Source organism: Pelophylax lessonae (assembly GCF_965119305.1).
Source record: "Pelophylax lessonae genome assembly, chromosome: 11".
In the NCBI taxonomy this organism is placed as follows: domain Eukaryota; kingdom Metazoa; phylum Chordata; class Amphibia; order Anura; family Ranidae; genus Pelophylax; species Pelophylax lessonae.
In genome coordinates this window covers 169,414,111-169,431,648 of record NC_138778.1, presented here as the reverse complement: position 1 = coordinate 169,431,648, position 17,538 = coordinate 169,414,111, and the positions used below count along the sequence as shown (strand labels likewise).

Here is a 17,538-nt window from a genome sequence, read left to right as displayed (position 1 = left end):
CAGTGTGAATCCAGACTTACAGGAAGAAACAACAAGTAAATATTTACATATATTGCATTAAACTATTATTACATTAATAAATTATCATTAAATTAAAGAAAAAATAACAAGAACGCATTTCTGAAAGACAAGGCAGCACTAGTATAAAGAGAGTGGAGGCCCCATTGTTGTCAGTTTTTTTTTTTTTTTTTTAACAGAAAGCCAAACATTATGAGGAGTTCATGATAGTGTTGTTTGTTTGGATGCAACAGTTAATTGTTAAAAATAGGTGCACCCATAATCATTTTTTGCATGTTTTTCTGGCAGATGCACTGAATGTTATCTAATTTATTTAGTTAAAAAAGACACACTTGTAAAAAAAATACTGTTTTCTTTTGGTTGATTTAACAAATATATGTCAAAAACATACGTATCTGGTTCCTGATTACATGTTCTGGTAGATGTACATTGTTGGTATTGTAAGCAATGCTCATGTCCCAAGCATCAACCACAGCCACACGAAGGTCACTGAAGATGTCCTTCACTATCAGATTCTGCATATAACCATGGAAGTCACTGAATCTTTCAGGATCTGAACTGAGTTCTCTGGTGTTCTCTGCTTTAATAATAACTTTTGTGTCTGGACTGCGCAAGAAGAGACGTTGTATGGCTCTGTGGACATTGAGAACTCTTCTAATGAAGAGAAGGATGGGGAAAGGTCGGAAGTGCTGTCCAAGACAGATGACGATGACGTAGTGCGGACCTCCAGCCAAGCGGTCTATCTCTTGACTCATGTAGGCTTCATCCTTGACTGTGTAAGAGCGACTTGCGACAAATGGATGGCTATGCTTTTTCCAGTACAACTGAATGTTCTTTTTCTCATCTGCGGCCAAAAGAAGAGAGGGTAGTCCCTCACGGTGAAGGTTGAAATTCCTAAATCCTGTTATTAAACAAAAAATAATAGTTGTTTTAGTGTGTATTCAAAGAGATCTTGCCCCCATCTGTTAATATCAGCAACAAACTTCCCAAAACAATATGTCAAAATGGTTCTGGTGGTAGGGGACTCAATCATTAGAAGGACAGACAGTGCAATCTGTCACAAAGACCATGGGCGCCGAACAGTCTGTTGTTTACCGGGTGCTCGGGTTCGGCACATTGCGGATCGTGTGGACAGATTATTGGGTGGGGCTGGGGAAGACCCAGCTGTCATGGTACACGTGGGTACCAATGACATAGGCAGAGGAAGAGGGAGAGTCCTAAACAATTTCAGGGACTTAGGAGCTAAGTTGAGGACTAGGACCTCCAAGGCAGTATTTTCAGAAATACTACCTGTACCTCGAGCCACACCAGAGAGGCAGCGGGAGATTAGGGAAGTTAACAAGTGGCTGAGGAACTGGTGTAGTAAGGAGGGTTTCGGGTTCCTGGAGAACTGGGCTGACTTCTCAGTCGGCCACCGGCTCTTTTGTAGGGACGGATTGCACCTAAATGGGGAGGGTGCAGCCGTACTGGGTGAGAGGATGGCCATAAAGGGGGTTTTAAACAAGGTGATTGGGGGGGGGGAGGGTACAGATGTAGAATTAGCCAGTGGAGAGCAAGATTCAGAGGGCACAAATGGGGACATTAGCGGTAGGGTGTTCAGAGCTCTTAAACCCAAGGTGGGTATGGGAAAAAAATCACAAAAGCAGCCTAAAAACATCAAATGAGGATATATGTAACCGGTCAAAATTACGAGGTTTGTATACCAATGCCAGAAGCCTGGCCAACAAGATGGGAGAGCTGGAGCTGCTGATGTTTGAGGATTTTGTGGGGATAACAGAGACGTGGTTCGACAGCTCTCATGACTGGATGGTGACCATTCAGGGGTATTCCCTTTATCGCAGAGATAGAGAAGGTAAAAAAGGGGGAGGGGTATGTCTGTATATTAAGAACAGTGTACAGGTAAATATGAGGGATGATATTAATAATGTAGCTATGGACGAGGTAGAATCCCTATGGGTAGAACTTCAAAGGGAAGGCACTGTGGGGAAGGTAATATTGGGCGTATGCTATAGGCCTCCCAACCAGAGGGAGGAGGGGGAGGCGGACCTCCTTTTACAGATAGGATTGGCAGCAAGGATGGGAAATGTCATTATAATGGGGGACTTTAATTATCCAGATATAGACTGGGCAGAAGGAACCGCGCATTCAGCCAAGGCTCGGCAGTTCCTAAATGTTTTGCAGGACAATTTCATGGGTCAGATGGTGAATGCAACTCAAGAAACAAGAAACAATGCGGTACTTGACCTACTGATTACCAACAATACAGACCTGCTCACGGATATAGAAATACGGGGCAACTTAGGAAACAGTGACCATAGGTCAAATAGTTTCAGTATTAATCATAGTAATAGGAAACACAAGGGTAATATAAGAACACTGAATTTCCAAAGAGCCAATTTTCCAAAACTGCGCTCTCTGCTAGAAAATATCAAATGGGATAGAACCCTGGGAACAAAGAACACGGAGGGAAAATGGGAGTGCTTGCAGAGCATACTAAACAAAGGGATTGGCCAGTGCATTCCAAAGGAAAATAAATTGAAAAGAGCAAAACTAAACCCTGGGTGGCTTAACTCCAACATACAAATGCATATTAATGCTAAATGCTAGAGACATATAGCGGAAGAGAGTAAAAAATAAATTATTTAAGTATATAAACAGTAAGAAAGCGAGGCCAGAACACATTGGCCCCATAAAAGACGACAAAGGAGATTTGGCCACAGAGGACAGAGAAAAGGCGGTAGTGTTAAATAATTTCTTCTCTTCAGTCTTCACAAAAGAATTGGGGGGCTACACTAACCCAGCTTGTAAGGCCAAACAAAATAATACATCTCAGGAAGTACCGCCATGGCTAACAGAAGATAGACTTAGAACTAAACTAGAGAAACTTAACATAAATAAATCACAGGGACCGGATGGCTTGAACCCGAGGGTTCTTAAAGAGCTCAGCCAGGTGATTGCCAGACCATTATTCTTGATCTTTAAGGATAGTTTACAGACGGGTGTGGTGCCAGCTGATTGGAAAAAAGCCAACGTGGTACCAATATTTAAAAAAGGGCCGAGATATATCCCGGGTAACTATAGGCCGGTCAGCCTAACATCAGTAGTCTGCAAGATTTTGAAGGGGATGTTAAGGGACCACATACAAGACTTTAGTAATGAAAATGGTATTATTAGTAGTAATCAGCATGGATTCGTGAAAAATCGTTCTTGCCAAACCAATCTATTAACCCCGCTAGCGGTATCCCCGAGCGTGACTCGGGGTAGGAATTTTCTGCTATTATCGGTATCCCCGAGTCACGCTCGGGGTGAATGGCAGAGCTATGCAGACAGCGCAGCGGAGCGTCTCTTACCTTATCCTGGTGATCCAGCGATGAGCTCTCATTGCTGTGACCGCCAGCCGAGATCTCCGCCGCTCGTCTGTCAGTAGGAGGACTTCCTAGTTCCGTTCCCTGCACTAGGATATATATACAAACACACACCTATATACACACACATATATATAAAATTATTTGATTTGATTATAATTCATGTATATATATCTATATATATATATATATATATATATATATATATATATATATATATATATATATATACACACACACACACAATATATATATATATATATATATATACATACATACATATACACATATAAATATATAACGCATGAATTATAATCTAATCAATAATATAATTTTATTATATATATTATATATTATATAATAAAATTATATTATTGATTTGATTATAATTCACGCGTTTGTGTTTCAAATTTATCGCATCTGGGATGTCTACTAGAGTCTTGTTTTGGTCAGGTTTAAGTCAGTAATTACTAAGAATTGTAGGCCTATAATACATAACGCCAAATTTCCATGAAAAGAATTGTACCGCTTTTGGTACAGAATTCCTGACAGAATCATACCGCCAGGGAGGTTAACCTTCTATGATGAAGTGAGCTGCCATCTAGATAAAGGTAAGCCTGTGGATGTGGTGTATCTGGACTCTGCAAAGGCCTTTGACACCGTTCCCCCACAAACGCTTACTGTACAAACTAAGGAAGGTAGGTATGGACCATAAGGTGAGCACCTGGATAGAGAACTGGCATCAGGGGAGAGTGCAAAGGGTGGTGATTAATGGGGAGTACTCGAATTGGGTGGGTGTGGAAAGCGGGGTCCCCCAGGGTTCTGTCCTGGGGCCAATCCTGTTTAATTTATTCATAAATGATCTAGAGGAGGGGATATCTAGTACAATCTCAATATTTGTGGATGATACTAAACTAAGCATGCCAATATCTTCTATGCAGGATGTGGAAACCTTGCAAGCAGACCTGAACAAAATAATGGGGTGGGCAACTACATGGCAGACGAGGTTTAATGTTGAAAAATGTAAAGTAATGCACTTGGGTGCCAGAAACCAGAAAGCAAGCTACTCACTAGGGGGGGAACCTCTGGGTGAGTCTAGGATGGAAAAGGACTTGGGGGTACTGGTAGACAACAGGCTTGGCAGTGGCATGCAATGCCAAGCCGCTGCAAGCAAAGCCAACAGAATACTGGGATGTATAAAAAAGGGGATTCACTCCAGAAATAGATTATTCTCCCACTCTACAAGACTCTGGTCCGGCCACATCTGGAGTATGCTGCCCAGTTCTGGGCACCGGTCCTCAGGAAGGATGTGCTGGAATTGGAAAGAGTCCAGAGAAGGGCAACAAAAATAATTAGGGGAATGGAGGACATAAGCTATGAGGAAAGACTACAAGCACTGAATATATTCTCTCTGGAGAAGAGACTCTTAAGGGGGGATATGATATCAAAGTACAAATACTGTACTGGCGACCCTAGCATAAGGAACAAACTATTCAGAGAAAGGGAATACAATAAGACACGTAGCCACTCACTAAAACTAGAGGAAAGGCGGTTTAACCTTAAAATACGTAGGGGGTTCTTCACTGTAAGAGCAGTAAGGATGTGGAATTCTCTTCCGCAAACAGTCGTATCAGCAGGGAGCATCGATAGTTTCAAAAAACTATTAGATGGGCACCTTAAAAACCACAACATACAGGGGGATACAATGTACAGTTAACAGCAAACACACACACACATCATAGGTTGAACTGGATGGTCTTTTTTCAACCTCACTAACTATGTGACTATGTAACTATGGGATTTTTTGTGTACCCACCACAGTATCTCTTCCTATGAGCTTATTAAAGGACACAGACAGAAGTCTTGATCATTGAGCCATAGCGCCACCTCCTACTCCTGAAGATGGTGCTACAGTAAGTTTCTTTGTTAAGCCTTCGATGAAGAATGAGAAATCTTGTTTTGTTTATTTAATCTCCCTGTAATTATTGATGATATTAGGATTTTGATTAGGTCTAAGACTGTTGGGTTCCGCCACCTTGGATGAGACATCAGCAGCCTCAGACAAACTCAAAGCGGGCTATCAAAACTCAGTAGTATTTCCTGCCATCAATTATGATTGATACTCATTCAACAGTCTTTCATTTATCTTGTTACAGGGCAGAGAGACTGATAGTAGAATACCAGTACTGACCCCCCCCCCCCCAACTCTGCATATATTGCAATCAACCTCTGCTTTGTCTACCATTTTTTGCCCCAACAGACACTTCTGCTTAATTACGACTGTGCTACCCCTGCAGTTGGTTTGTGTTCCTGTGTGTTTTCTCTCTGTATAGCAGCAGCCAGGCACACAGCTACTTCCACACCTCTGGCTCAATAAACAGTCTAGGGCAGTGATGGCGAACCTTGGCACCCCAGATGTTTTGGAACTACATTTCCCATGATGCTCATCTACACTGCAGAGTGCATGAGCATCATGGGAAATGTAGTTCTAAAACATCTGGGGTGCCAAGGTTTGCCATCACTGGTCTAGGGGTTGCCTTTTTAACAGTTAATTGCAGATCATCTTGGATGGGGAGTTAGGGAGCTGTGAAATACTCTGGAACACTAAGCAAGGATGTGAGGACACTATCCCCGCAGCAGCAGCTTCCTAACACAGCCCTCCAAGTGCTAGACCATAAGGTGGGCAGCAGGAGTCCCAGGCCTGGCAAGTATGGCAAGGGCTAACAACAGCACACTCACTTAGATCCTCTCTCCAATAAGTCTGGGCTTGGATGTCTCCCTCAGACTCAAGCTGGCAGACTTTTATGATGCACTCCCAGACACGATCACCAGTGGCCTCCTTCTTTTGACTCTCAAAGGACTTGAAGAAGGATAGGCTAACTACAGCTTGGAGCACAATGAGCTAGGCAGGATCCTGAGCTGGACGGCCAGAAAGGGCTGACAGCCCTCCTGACTTGAAACCTCTCCTCCGTGGGAAAGAACACTGCTTTCTGAGGCTCCAACAACCATCTGGGCTCCACTCCTCAAGTGGCCCTCAGGATTGGCTGGGACTGTATAAATATTCAGTCTGCCTATCTGACTCCCCCATCCACTATGTTCTGGAAGTCTCCACAAAACAGGGGGACGCAGTCAAACTAGCAACCTGCAGAGCCCAGAGCAGCGCAAAGTAATTACTCCCTGCTCTACTGATTACAGGCGAGCCACGGGACTAAATGATTCCTCCTGTATTGAATTGTATTGTATCTGTACTGTCTGCACTCATGTTGTAAAGCGCTGTGCAAACAGTTGGCGCTATATAAATCCTGTATTATAATAATAATAATCTAGGAGGGTGCTACTCTAATTTATGGGAGCATAGATAAGAAATCATTGATCCTGCCTGAAATCCAAACTTTGCTAAACAGTAGCTGTGCAGGTTCCTTGTGTCTACCTACACAGCAGTAGAGAGAGGGGGTAAGAGCGGGGCTGGCAGAGTCAGGAATTTAAACTTCCAGGAGGTGGTCAGATTCCTATTATAGGTATGTAGCACCCTCTAGTGTGCTACTAGTTTGAGAGTAAGGAAATTTACATCCTGAATCATGTTTAATCCTGTGAGTCTGTAATTGGGTCAGGGTATTAGAGTTTAGGGCAGCATGACTCATCCAGACAGCTCTCTGGTGCCTCCCCCTGGTTTTGGAAAGTTGGAGAACATTCTAACTAGAGGTCGGAGGCTAGGAGGGTTGTTCTGAATATACCTCCAATCCCCAGGAGGTGGGCCTGGCAGGGGACTAACTGAGCCCTTAAAAATAGGAATGAGTCATGCTGGGAAGAGATTTAGGTGGAAAATGGAGATACAGTGCTGAGGATGCTGTGGGTGACCCTTGAGGCGAACCCCCTACTCTGGGGGGGGGGTCCTCAGGCAGGGGCTCAGGTGCTGGCCTGGAAGGATCCTACCACAGGAGAAGTTGGAAGAAGGCTTTCCTGAGAGGCAGAGGTATCAAGGAGAAGACAGTGTGGGTACTACAGCGCGGTGCAGGGACTTGCAAGGGGAGAGACTTCTACATGCAGCAGGTCTTTCTTGAAGATAGCAGTGTGCTTAAGTCTTCAGCCTTGCCCTGGAAGATCTCCAGTGAGTAAGTCCGACTGGTGAAGAGGCTCAGTCCGGTAGACTGGTGAAGAAGCAGCCGGGTGGGCTGGTGAGGAGGCAGCCAGGTGAGCTAGCATTTCCTGCAGTGGTAGGGCTGGGACCAGTGTCTACAGGGGAGTTGGAGATGCTCCAGGATGCAGTTCACATAACATGTGCTACTTTTCTAAAGGAAACCCTGATATTTGCAACTCCTACGGGAATAGTGCTACAGGTACATGGATTTACAACATAGAGAAAAACATTTCATTTTTTATGTGAGAACACGCAACTGCTGAATACCCTCTACACTGGCAAGGTTTACATAGAAAAAAGTGATGTTTGGTGATGCCTGTTAACCACTTACCGATCATTCTATAGCACATTTACTGCTACAGGGCGGCCACGCTGCGCAGGATCAAGTATATATCCATGATCCTGCACTTCTGGGTTCCAGGCGCGAGTGCATGCCGCCAGCGGCTCGCTCCTGCTGTGAATCTACACAGCAGGAGCTGACCAGCGGGTCCCATGGTCCCGATGTCCGCCGGCACCCGCTGATCGTTCTGTTCACTGGCAAAACGGCAATGTCAGGGCACAAACAACAGGAGAAGGGCTCTAGGACCCAGCAGTGCTATCAGTACTTTGGCAGGAGAAGGACTTTAGTACCAGCAGCACTACCAGCAATTTACCTGGGCCTATATAAGGAAGCCTGCCAGTGATTTTAGTTGCTGGTTGATCTTTGGCTCCTCCAGTGTGTTATCCTTGTGATATTCAAGTTCCTGGCTCCTGGTACTGTTGTCCTTGATCTGTCTCCTGATTGCTTCCTGTGTTCAACCTCAGCTATCCACCTGACCACGTCTGCTCTGATACCCACCTGGCTCCTGATCTTGGCTATCCACCTGACCACGTTTGGTCTGGTATCCACCTGACTCCTGATCTTGGCTATCCACCTGACCACGTTCCAGTCTCAGCATTATCCAAGTCCTGCAAACACCTCATGGGCGCCACCTGTCTGCTGATTCCACTCCAGCACTCCAGCTGTACTCTGGATCCTCCTGGACACAGTCCAGCTGTTCTCATCCTCAGGGGGGTCTGGAACTTAGCTGCAAGGGAAGCCCACTCTCTCCATTGGCCTCCAGCAGCAGGTACGTGATAGGCAGTCTGCCTATATAAAGAAGGCAGATTGCCGTTCTGTCAGTGCAGAAGGCATCGATCCTGTGTTCCTGTAAAGCAGAAACACTGATCCATGTCTTCCACTAATAAAAGCACCTCCCCCAATACACTGAAACACCAAATAGGCACACATTTAACCCTTTGATCGACCCTGGAGGAGGGGAGGACTCTGCCACTGGAGCTTCGGCGCCCCTCCTCCGCCTCAGCTCATGGCGCCTGGGTGCGGTGCACCCGCCCAGGATCGGCCCTGCTTCCGGAGGTCAAGTGGTTAAACCTACAATTCAAAAATGTGCTTTTAAGGTCCCTTTCACACGGGCTTTCCGATCTGATCCGCCTTTTCAGGCGGACTGGATCGGATGCTCCATGCAGCCCTATGGAGCGACGAATGTCAGCAGAGACATCTCTGCTGGCACCTGTTGCTATCCGATCCGATCCTGTCCGTGAAATCCGGACGGATGGAAACCCTATTTTCCATCCATCTGGAGGATCCGGTCGGATAGGATCAGATGAGAAAGGACAGGCGGGCCGTTCTCATCCGATCTCCCATAGAGGACAGTGGGGATCTGACAGCTCCGTCTCTGCACACAGAGCGGAGACGGAGCTGTCATCCGCCTGCTCAGCGGGGATTGGCGGATCGATCCCTGCTGAGCAAAACGGACTCCGTCAGGCGCACCGCCCATGTGAAAGGACAAAAGGATCACAGCTCAGGAGAAGTAATGAGCTTGGGTTTCGGCCCAAATCAGGAAGTTAGCTGTCATTGTTGGGCCAAATAACTGCAGATGGGAGGTTCATTACCCCTCAGCTGATGTACAGAAAGGAGCCGAGATGCTCAGGACATCATTAACCTAATATGAGCACATGGCCATAGGTCAATGTCATTGACCTAATAGGGCCATGTTGCTAAATTAAGTAAATAATGTCATGAGCATCCCTGCCCCTTTGTATACATGCAGCTGCCAGGTGGGAATCGGCAGCTCATTGGTCCAACATAATCAGCTACCTTCCCGGTTCAAACTGAACCCAAGCTCATCCCTTGTAGGCAGTGGTAAGCTCCAATATGCATTTTGTTCTTGGGTTTGGATATGCTTTAGTCACATCTGTCAAAAGCGAATCGTGTAGGTTGGACTTTCTGACCTCTCCTATTACAAAGGCTAGACCTCTGACTGTCACTGACCAACAGCAAGCATAAGAATAAGGAATTCTATAACTTAATCTCCAAAATTCCAGGTCTGCGACATTTCATTATGATGACTAAATGTTTTCTTTAGTCTGGGAACCAAGGTCACTTTAATTCCCCAGTCCTTGGGTTATTACACACAACCATAAAGGTCAAATGAAAAAAAAAAAATTAGTTAAGAAAATGTTGAAAGCAAAGTAAACTTTGGATTACCATACATATAGAATGTGACCAGATATAAAACTGAGCATGTGTTAGTTTATGTTGATGATTTAGAATAGCATTACCATCAGTGTGGAGGCTGAAAGAAAAAGAAGAGTCATTATATTTACCTTTCTGGTGGCCGTTTGTGGAAACCCCACCACTTCACCGCTTGTGGACATGCCAAGTATTCCACATATCCGGATGTATGGAATACCTGCTCTCCTGCTATACACTATGGTGTCTCATGCCAGTTCATATATCACTACAGTACTATAAAGCTGGTGGAAGAAACCACAGTGTGTGGTTGGGGAAATAGGTGTTCAACCCCCCCTGACCGGTGGAATACTAGCAGTGCCCAGCCCCCAACATGTCACTGGAAAGGTAAGTATGGTGACTCTTCTTTAGCAGGTATGTAATTTTAAACAAGGAACCCTGTGCTGAGAAGGTCACTTTAAAATACATGTCTGTGGACTGGTCTGCAGAGAGAACAAAGACAATGTGACTGCCTGTGATCGGTGTCTATCACTGTCACAGTAATAATGATAGTATTGATATAATAATCATTTTGTAGCACTGTTCTCCCTTGGGACTCAAAGTGATGTTGGGATCTTCGAAGGGAAGGATTTGTCAGGTGCTACTGTAGGCCTAGGCCAGTGGTCTCCAAACTGCAGCCTGGGGGGGGGGGGGGGGGGGAATGTGGCCCTTCACTTTCTTTTATCTGGCCCTTGGGGCATTATTTCACCCACTGTCAGCGACAGTGGGGCATACTTCCTTCCTCTTAAACCAACAATGGGGCACCAGTCCTATTACTGACACCAATGATGGGGCACTATTTCTTCCACTGACACCAATGATGAGGCACTATTCCTCCCACTATCACCAATGATGGGGCACTATTCCTTCCACTGACACCAATGATGAGGCACTATTCCTTTCATTGACACTAATGTTAGGGCACTATTCCTTCCACTGATACCAATGAAGGGGCACTATTCCTCCCATTGATGCCAACGTTTGAGGCACTATTCCTTCCACTGACACCAATGACGGGACTGTATTCTTTCCACTGATGCCAACGATGGTGCACTATTACTCCCCCTTATACCAGTGATGGTTTATTGTTTACTCCCACTGACGCCAAAACATTTTCTTCCTCCACTGGCCACAGTCCGGACCCCCTAAGGTTTGAAGGATAGTAAATTTAACCTTTGTTTAGAAAGTTTGTAGACCCCTGGCCTAGGTGAAGAGATACAGTATGTATTCCGCTTTTAAAACCATCCACAGAGGTTGCTTATTGGACAATGGATGACAGTGAGTTCCTTACTGTGGATGCTGCATAATATAATGCCCAGAAGCCCAAAGAATTTAGGATGATTCTGGGACTCAAAGTGATGTTGGGGTCAACAGTGGGGCATTATTTCTTCCTCTAAGACCAACAATGGGGCACTAGTCCTATCACTGATACCAACGATGGGGCACTATTCCTTCCACTATCACCAATGATGGGGCCTGGTTCACACCTATGCAGTTTGCATATTTCAGGTGCATTTTGCGTTTTCAATACACATTTTTGATCCATTGAAGTCTTTGGAACCAAAAACCAGAAAACAATTCCCTGGCCATTGACAAGAAAAGCACAGATGTGAACATGACCCATAGGAAACCATGTTCAAATGGACTGTGGTGTGTATCTGCAAAACTGAAAAGGCACTAAAAAATGCATAGGTTTGTGAACCAGGCCCTAGAACTATTTTTAGGATGAAAATGCAAAGAGTGGACCAGTGTGAGTGGACCAGTGTGTGCACGAGGACTACCAGTTAGTGAGAAAGTTGCCAAGGCCATCTAGTTGGAGCTGAAGGGTGCAGGCCATGGGTACAAGGCAACAAAGTCAGGATTTAAAAAAAAAAAAAAAAAAAAATTAACAGAATTATTCACTTAAGAAATGGGGGGGGGGGTGCAGAAACTGCTCTTATCTGTTAAAAAGAATGAGGTTTGAAAGTTCTAGCTAGCAACATCCAATTGTTTGGTAATAAAGACGATTCATCACTTTAATTAACATAATCCATAATCCATATTAGTTTGGAGTGGAGTTTTTTTTTTTTTTTCAGCCCCCCCCAAGTCTTGTTCTTGGACAATCAGCATATGTACAGACAAATTTCATTAAACCACGGTGATTGGAGTATGGTGACTGAGTTGCCATGTTGGTATAAATGCTGGGATATGTTACCAACACTCATTTGAACTGAGGAAGCCATATGAGTAATACGCACTTCCAACATTGAAAACAAGACCATTTGAATTTGATTACCTGCTACTAATTATACCATTACCAGAGAGATGAAAGCCTTCACAGACACGTTGCTATTTGTTTACTTCATAATTAATGTGAAAATAGCCACTGAACAAAATTTTCTGAACAATATGCTTCCAAGGATCATTCTAACATAGTTGTAGTGTCAAGTCATACACAGTGAGGCTTGGTTCACATTGGTGCGATGCGGGAACCATGCGAATCCACTGCGGGTTCCCGCATCACACCTGACTCGCAGTCAGTTCACACTGCAATATGTGAACCGCTGGGAGTGTCAATACAAAGTTAATGACACCCCCAGATCAGTTCGCATATCGCAGTGCGAACTGTTAATTGGGACAGGAATCAGATCGCATAGGTGTGAACACCCATGTGATCCGATTCTGGTGCGGACCAAAAAAAAGGGTCCTGCATGAGATTGGTCCGAATGTGATGCAAATTCAGCCATACAATCTGTATGGCTGAATTTGCATCGCACAGACATCGCATTTGATTAGCACAGCCATGCGGTGCAAATTACATGCGATGTCTGGCATTGCTGCAGTGTGAACCGGCCCTCAAACAGCCTCATGAAAACAAGTCTAAGAATGTAATTTTTTTTTTTTTTTCCATTAAAAACATAACAGAAATTTGAACTCTTCCCCACTCTTTCTAACACTATTAACAAATTAGGCTGGAACAAGGCTTCAAGTTTCTTGGTATTATAGAGAGGTTTTATGGATAATTATAAAGGTTCGTTAAGTTTTTAAAACCCAACTCCAAGTAAGTAAGACCACTTGGAGCAGCCCACCCCATGGAACGCCCCCTGCATTTGTTTTTTTTAAGCGCTTATGGACCGTATAACTTACATATACGGCGGCAAGGCCGCTCTCCTGCACAGGATCACGTACCTGGTACGTGATCCTGCACTTCCAGTCTGGGGCGCGCATGTGCGCCGTCCACAACCCACTCCCACTGTGATTATACTTCACTGCATCTGAGCACCACAAACCAAAAATGCTATTTAATTCATTTTAATTATTGGAAAAGCGAACTCCCCCTACCATCCATGTCTCCATTATTTATTTTGGTAAAAAATCACTTTGAAAAACAACCCCTTAGCATTTCTGGCCATGGCCATCTTGAGTAAGGGCAGATGATTCATGTAGCATTTACTTCCTGGAATTAGCTCAAGCATGCATGCAGGAGAGTGTGCTTAAATGAGAAAGCCTCCCCTCCCCTCCTGAAGTCTCCTGGGATTTATGACATCATTTGCCTAGGAAAGAAACCAGGAAGTAACTGAAGAAATGTAAAAAAAAAAAGTTTAATACAAGTAAATATGATATACTTTTTTATCTATTTACTAATGCTAGCAGCATGCAGATTAAAAATAATCAATGTTGATTAGGAGAGTGAAGTTCCACCCTATTTTTTCACTTTGCAGTTTCCAATAGAAGAAAATATCCTGAAAAAGAATTGGATAATTAAAATTTTTTTTTCACTTACCTTGTTTTTAATGAAAATATACTTACCTTCCTTACTCTTCCTCCCTCTGCCGCCGCGGCCCGTGCCATCACTTCCTCCTTGCATTGACTCGCTCCCAGGAGTCAATGCGCCTGCACCGGCCCCGCTCGTCACTTCTGGTTCAGGCGCGTCATTCCCTGCTGAACAGCTTCTGGGCATGCCCAGAAGCTGTGCAGGGATGATGCGCCTGCACCGGAAGTGACGAGCGGGGCTGATGCAGGGCATTCTGGGACTCCGACGTCACCGAAGAGGACACCAAAGAGGACGCTCTGGCTTTAGCTGCCCACACCTGAGATGGCAGCGCTGGACAAGACATTTTCAAGGTAAGTAATTCTTCTAAAAGGCCTTTTGGCTAAGATCAAGTGTAGTATCTGTTCTTATCAGTTGGTATGGACCTTGATGGTTAGTATCGGCATGGGGCTGAAAGGTACCGGGGCGCTCTGGGCGTAACTGGAGGACCGGGAAGTAAGCCATCTCAGAGAAAGCCGGATGGGTCCAATGCCTTCTGATTTGAATGGGTCCGCCCCTGTCAGTTTGAAGGGAGCGAGAAAGCCGGCGTGGTCAACCGGTTAGTACTGCTCCTGGATGTAATTGGTAGGGAATGCGGATGGTGGTGGCCTTTCCTCCTGGGTGAATTTGGCTGACAAGGGGGCCATTTTTATCCCAGTTGAAGGTAGGCTCTCCCTAAGCTGTCTACGTTCCTAACCTCCTGGCAGGAAGGTCTACACTGGGTCTGGCCATGGGCCGAGACCGAAAAAGCCCATGGTGTACGTGCCCCTGGGGTGGCAGCCCAGGGGTGCCTTAATTCTCACTGGTGAGGGGCAGCTCACCTGAGTTTTTCGGCACCTTGGTCACTGCACCATCACACTTTTTCAGCACCTGCCTCTTGGGGCGGGCCTATTGGCCAGCACCAGAGGAATTTTTTATTCCTGGCCGGGGGGCCTGCCAAAGTCCTGCACTTTGGCACTACCCAGCACTTCTCCACTTCCCCTTTCCCCACTCTGTTTTTCTTTGTCGTGTGTTCACGTTTGTCCCTTTTTGGTTGTTAGTCACTTGCACGATTAGTACGGCGTAGGTCCTCGGGCCTGCCCTGAAAGTCTTGGGAGGGGGCGGATATGGCCTTCTGGCTTAGTTCGCCCTCTCTCATGGGGTCTCCCTTCAGGGGAGCCCCACCTAGTACTTGGGGTGGGCTGTTTCGGCAGTCCCCCTGGAGAACGGGGTCTGCCTGGCTTCGGCTGGGCGTACCTAAGTGAGTACCTCAGTCCCCGTCAGGAGCTTCGCACTCCGGGGGATCAGGGTCTAGGCCCTTCCTCTTCGGAGGAGGGCTATGTGTACGCCTTGTGCACTTTTTGTGTGTCTCACGTTTTTGCGTGTGTGCACTTTTTTATGGACTGGGTGTTAAGTCTTTTGAGTGTGTTTCACACACCACGGGCAAAAAAAATAAAAAAAATTTCTTCTAAAAGGTAAGTGAAACAGGGGACAGTTCAGAGGCTATCATTGCTTAAATGCACTAGCCCTGACTGTCCTAGGGGTATTTTTAGGTAAAACATTTTTTTCAGGGTGGAACTCCGCTTTAATGTCCAGGGAATTAATGATTAGGGTTGACTGTGAGAGCAACTATAAATGCTCGGGATAGGTGATACCTGAGGACCCATGGGTGCCTATAGTGGAATTTATACTTGGATTTGGCCGTTGAATGTCCTGCTTGCAGATGTCCTGCAGAAAGCTATCAGCACCTAAAAGTTATGTACTGAAAATAAAATATATCTCCATTTAATATATATCAGCTAATAGGAAGTATCTATATTTTTGATCATATTATATAGTCAACTGAAACAAACTTTGGTTTACCTTTCAGTATGCTGGTTAAACTGTAGAACCATTGGCGCAAAGTTGAGTCCCCCAAAATATGCACCATCTTGTCCTTTAAACAGGTGTACATCTGATCCTGGGTGCTAAAGTTGAGAATTTTACAAAATGCTGGTCTCCATGTATTCTGATACACAAATCCACTTGGAAATGGGGATTTCATTCCAATTGTACATGGTTCTAGATGTGAGGTAAAGTCTAAGGACATAAAGAAAACAATTGACAATGTACAATTTTTTACCAAATGCGTATCCAAATAAAAACTGTTTTTGTTTAGATAGAGTTGAGATAGATTAAGCTGGCCATGGATGGATTGAAATTCAGCCGGTAACTAGTCAAAATTCAATCCATCTCTGGCAGTGGTCTCCAAACTGTGGCCCGGGGGCTAGATGTGGCCCTTTGCTTGCTTTTTTCTTGCCCTTGGGGCAATATTTCATCCTCTGACACCAACATTGGGGCATACTTTCCCTCCACTGAGACTAACAAAGGGGCACAATTCCTCCCTAGGATACCAGCGATGGGGCACAGTTCCTCCCACTGGCGCCAACGATAGGGCATTTTTTACCCCCACTGATGCCGGGACATTTTCTACTTCCAATGACCACAGTCCTGCCCCCTAAAGTCTTAAGGACAGCAAACTGGCTCTTTGTTTAGAAAGTTTGGACACCCCTGGCCTATGGGCAGGATAAACATACTGAAGTCGATCCACCAATCAACTTCAGTACAACCAGCCTGTTGGGTTTTTAGCTGCCAGGCTATACCTGCCAGCAGTGATCATTATATTCTGCCGGTGGGGAAGGCTCCCTGTGCTCCTCACTGGATGAACACAATAGTGCTGTGGGAAGGATTCTCCCATCAACACTGAATGTGTTGATGGGAGAATCAACCAATTTTATTTCCTTTAACCTGTGACTGAAGTAAAGAAAATTGCATAATGTATGGCCTGCCTTAGAGCTGCTGTCAGGTTTTTATCGCTGCTTCAGCTCCTAGATGGGGAGATTCAACTCTCTGTTTGTCTTGGTGATAGGGTCATTTACAAGTGGGGACACCTGTTCCAGTGACAAATGTTTAAAGCCTTCAATAAAAATTGCAAAGGCAAGAGGCAATTTCGACTATTTTAAACCAGCTTTATATTGGAATAATGACCGAATGGCAGAACGCAACCTACCACTTACAGTTTCTGTAGGGTTGGCTTTTATCTCTTCCATTGTCTTTATAATTAAACTCCGGATGAAACAGGTGAAATGGCTTAGACATTGGAATGTGTATGGCATTGGCCGGCATAAGAGGGTCCTAAGCATTCTGTGCTCCATCCAAAACTGATTTTTTTTTATGAATAAAAAAATATAAATAAAGATATTGTATATACTTTAAAGCAGTGGTCTCCAAACTGTGGCTGGATGTGGCCCTTTGCTTGCCTGTACTTGGCCCTTGGGGCATGATTTCTCCCACTGGTGCCAAAGATGGGGCACTATCCCACCCATTACACCAACAATGGGGCACTGTTCTTGCACTGTCCACTGACACCAACAAAGGGGCACTATTTTTCCAACTGATACCAATGATGGAGCTCTATTCTTCCCACTGACGCCAGCAAAGGGGCACTATTCTTCCAACTGGTACCAATGATGAGGGACTATTCTTCCTACTGACGCCAGCACAGGGGCACTATTCTTCCAACTGATACCAATGATGGGGCACTATTCTTCCTACTGATGCCAGCAAAGGGGCACTATTCTTCCAACTGGTACCAATGATGAGGCACTATTCTTCCTACTGACGCCAGCAAAGGGGCACTATTTCTCCAACTGATACC

General features: G+C 45.1%; 1 protein-coding gene across 1 annotated transcript in view; it reads right to left on the bottom strand.

Annotated features, from left to right (window-relative positions):
* Positions 1–360: 360 nt before the first annotated feature.
* The window catches only part of LOC309566427 (NXPE family member 2-like), a 72,658-nt gene continuing 55,480 nt past the window's right edge, over positions 361–17,538 (bottom strand). Inside the window, exons 4-5 of the mRNA XM_082271569.1 lie at positions 15,705–15,920; positions 361–919 (exon numbers count right to left, since the gene is read on the bottom strand). Of these exons, the coding sequence (XP_082127695.1) occupies positions 384–919; positions 15,705–15,920 (752 nt within the window). The 3' untranslated portion in view covers positions 361–383. The remainder of the gene's footprint in view (positions 920–15,704; positions 15,921–17,538) is intronic.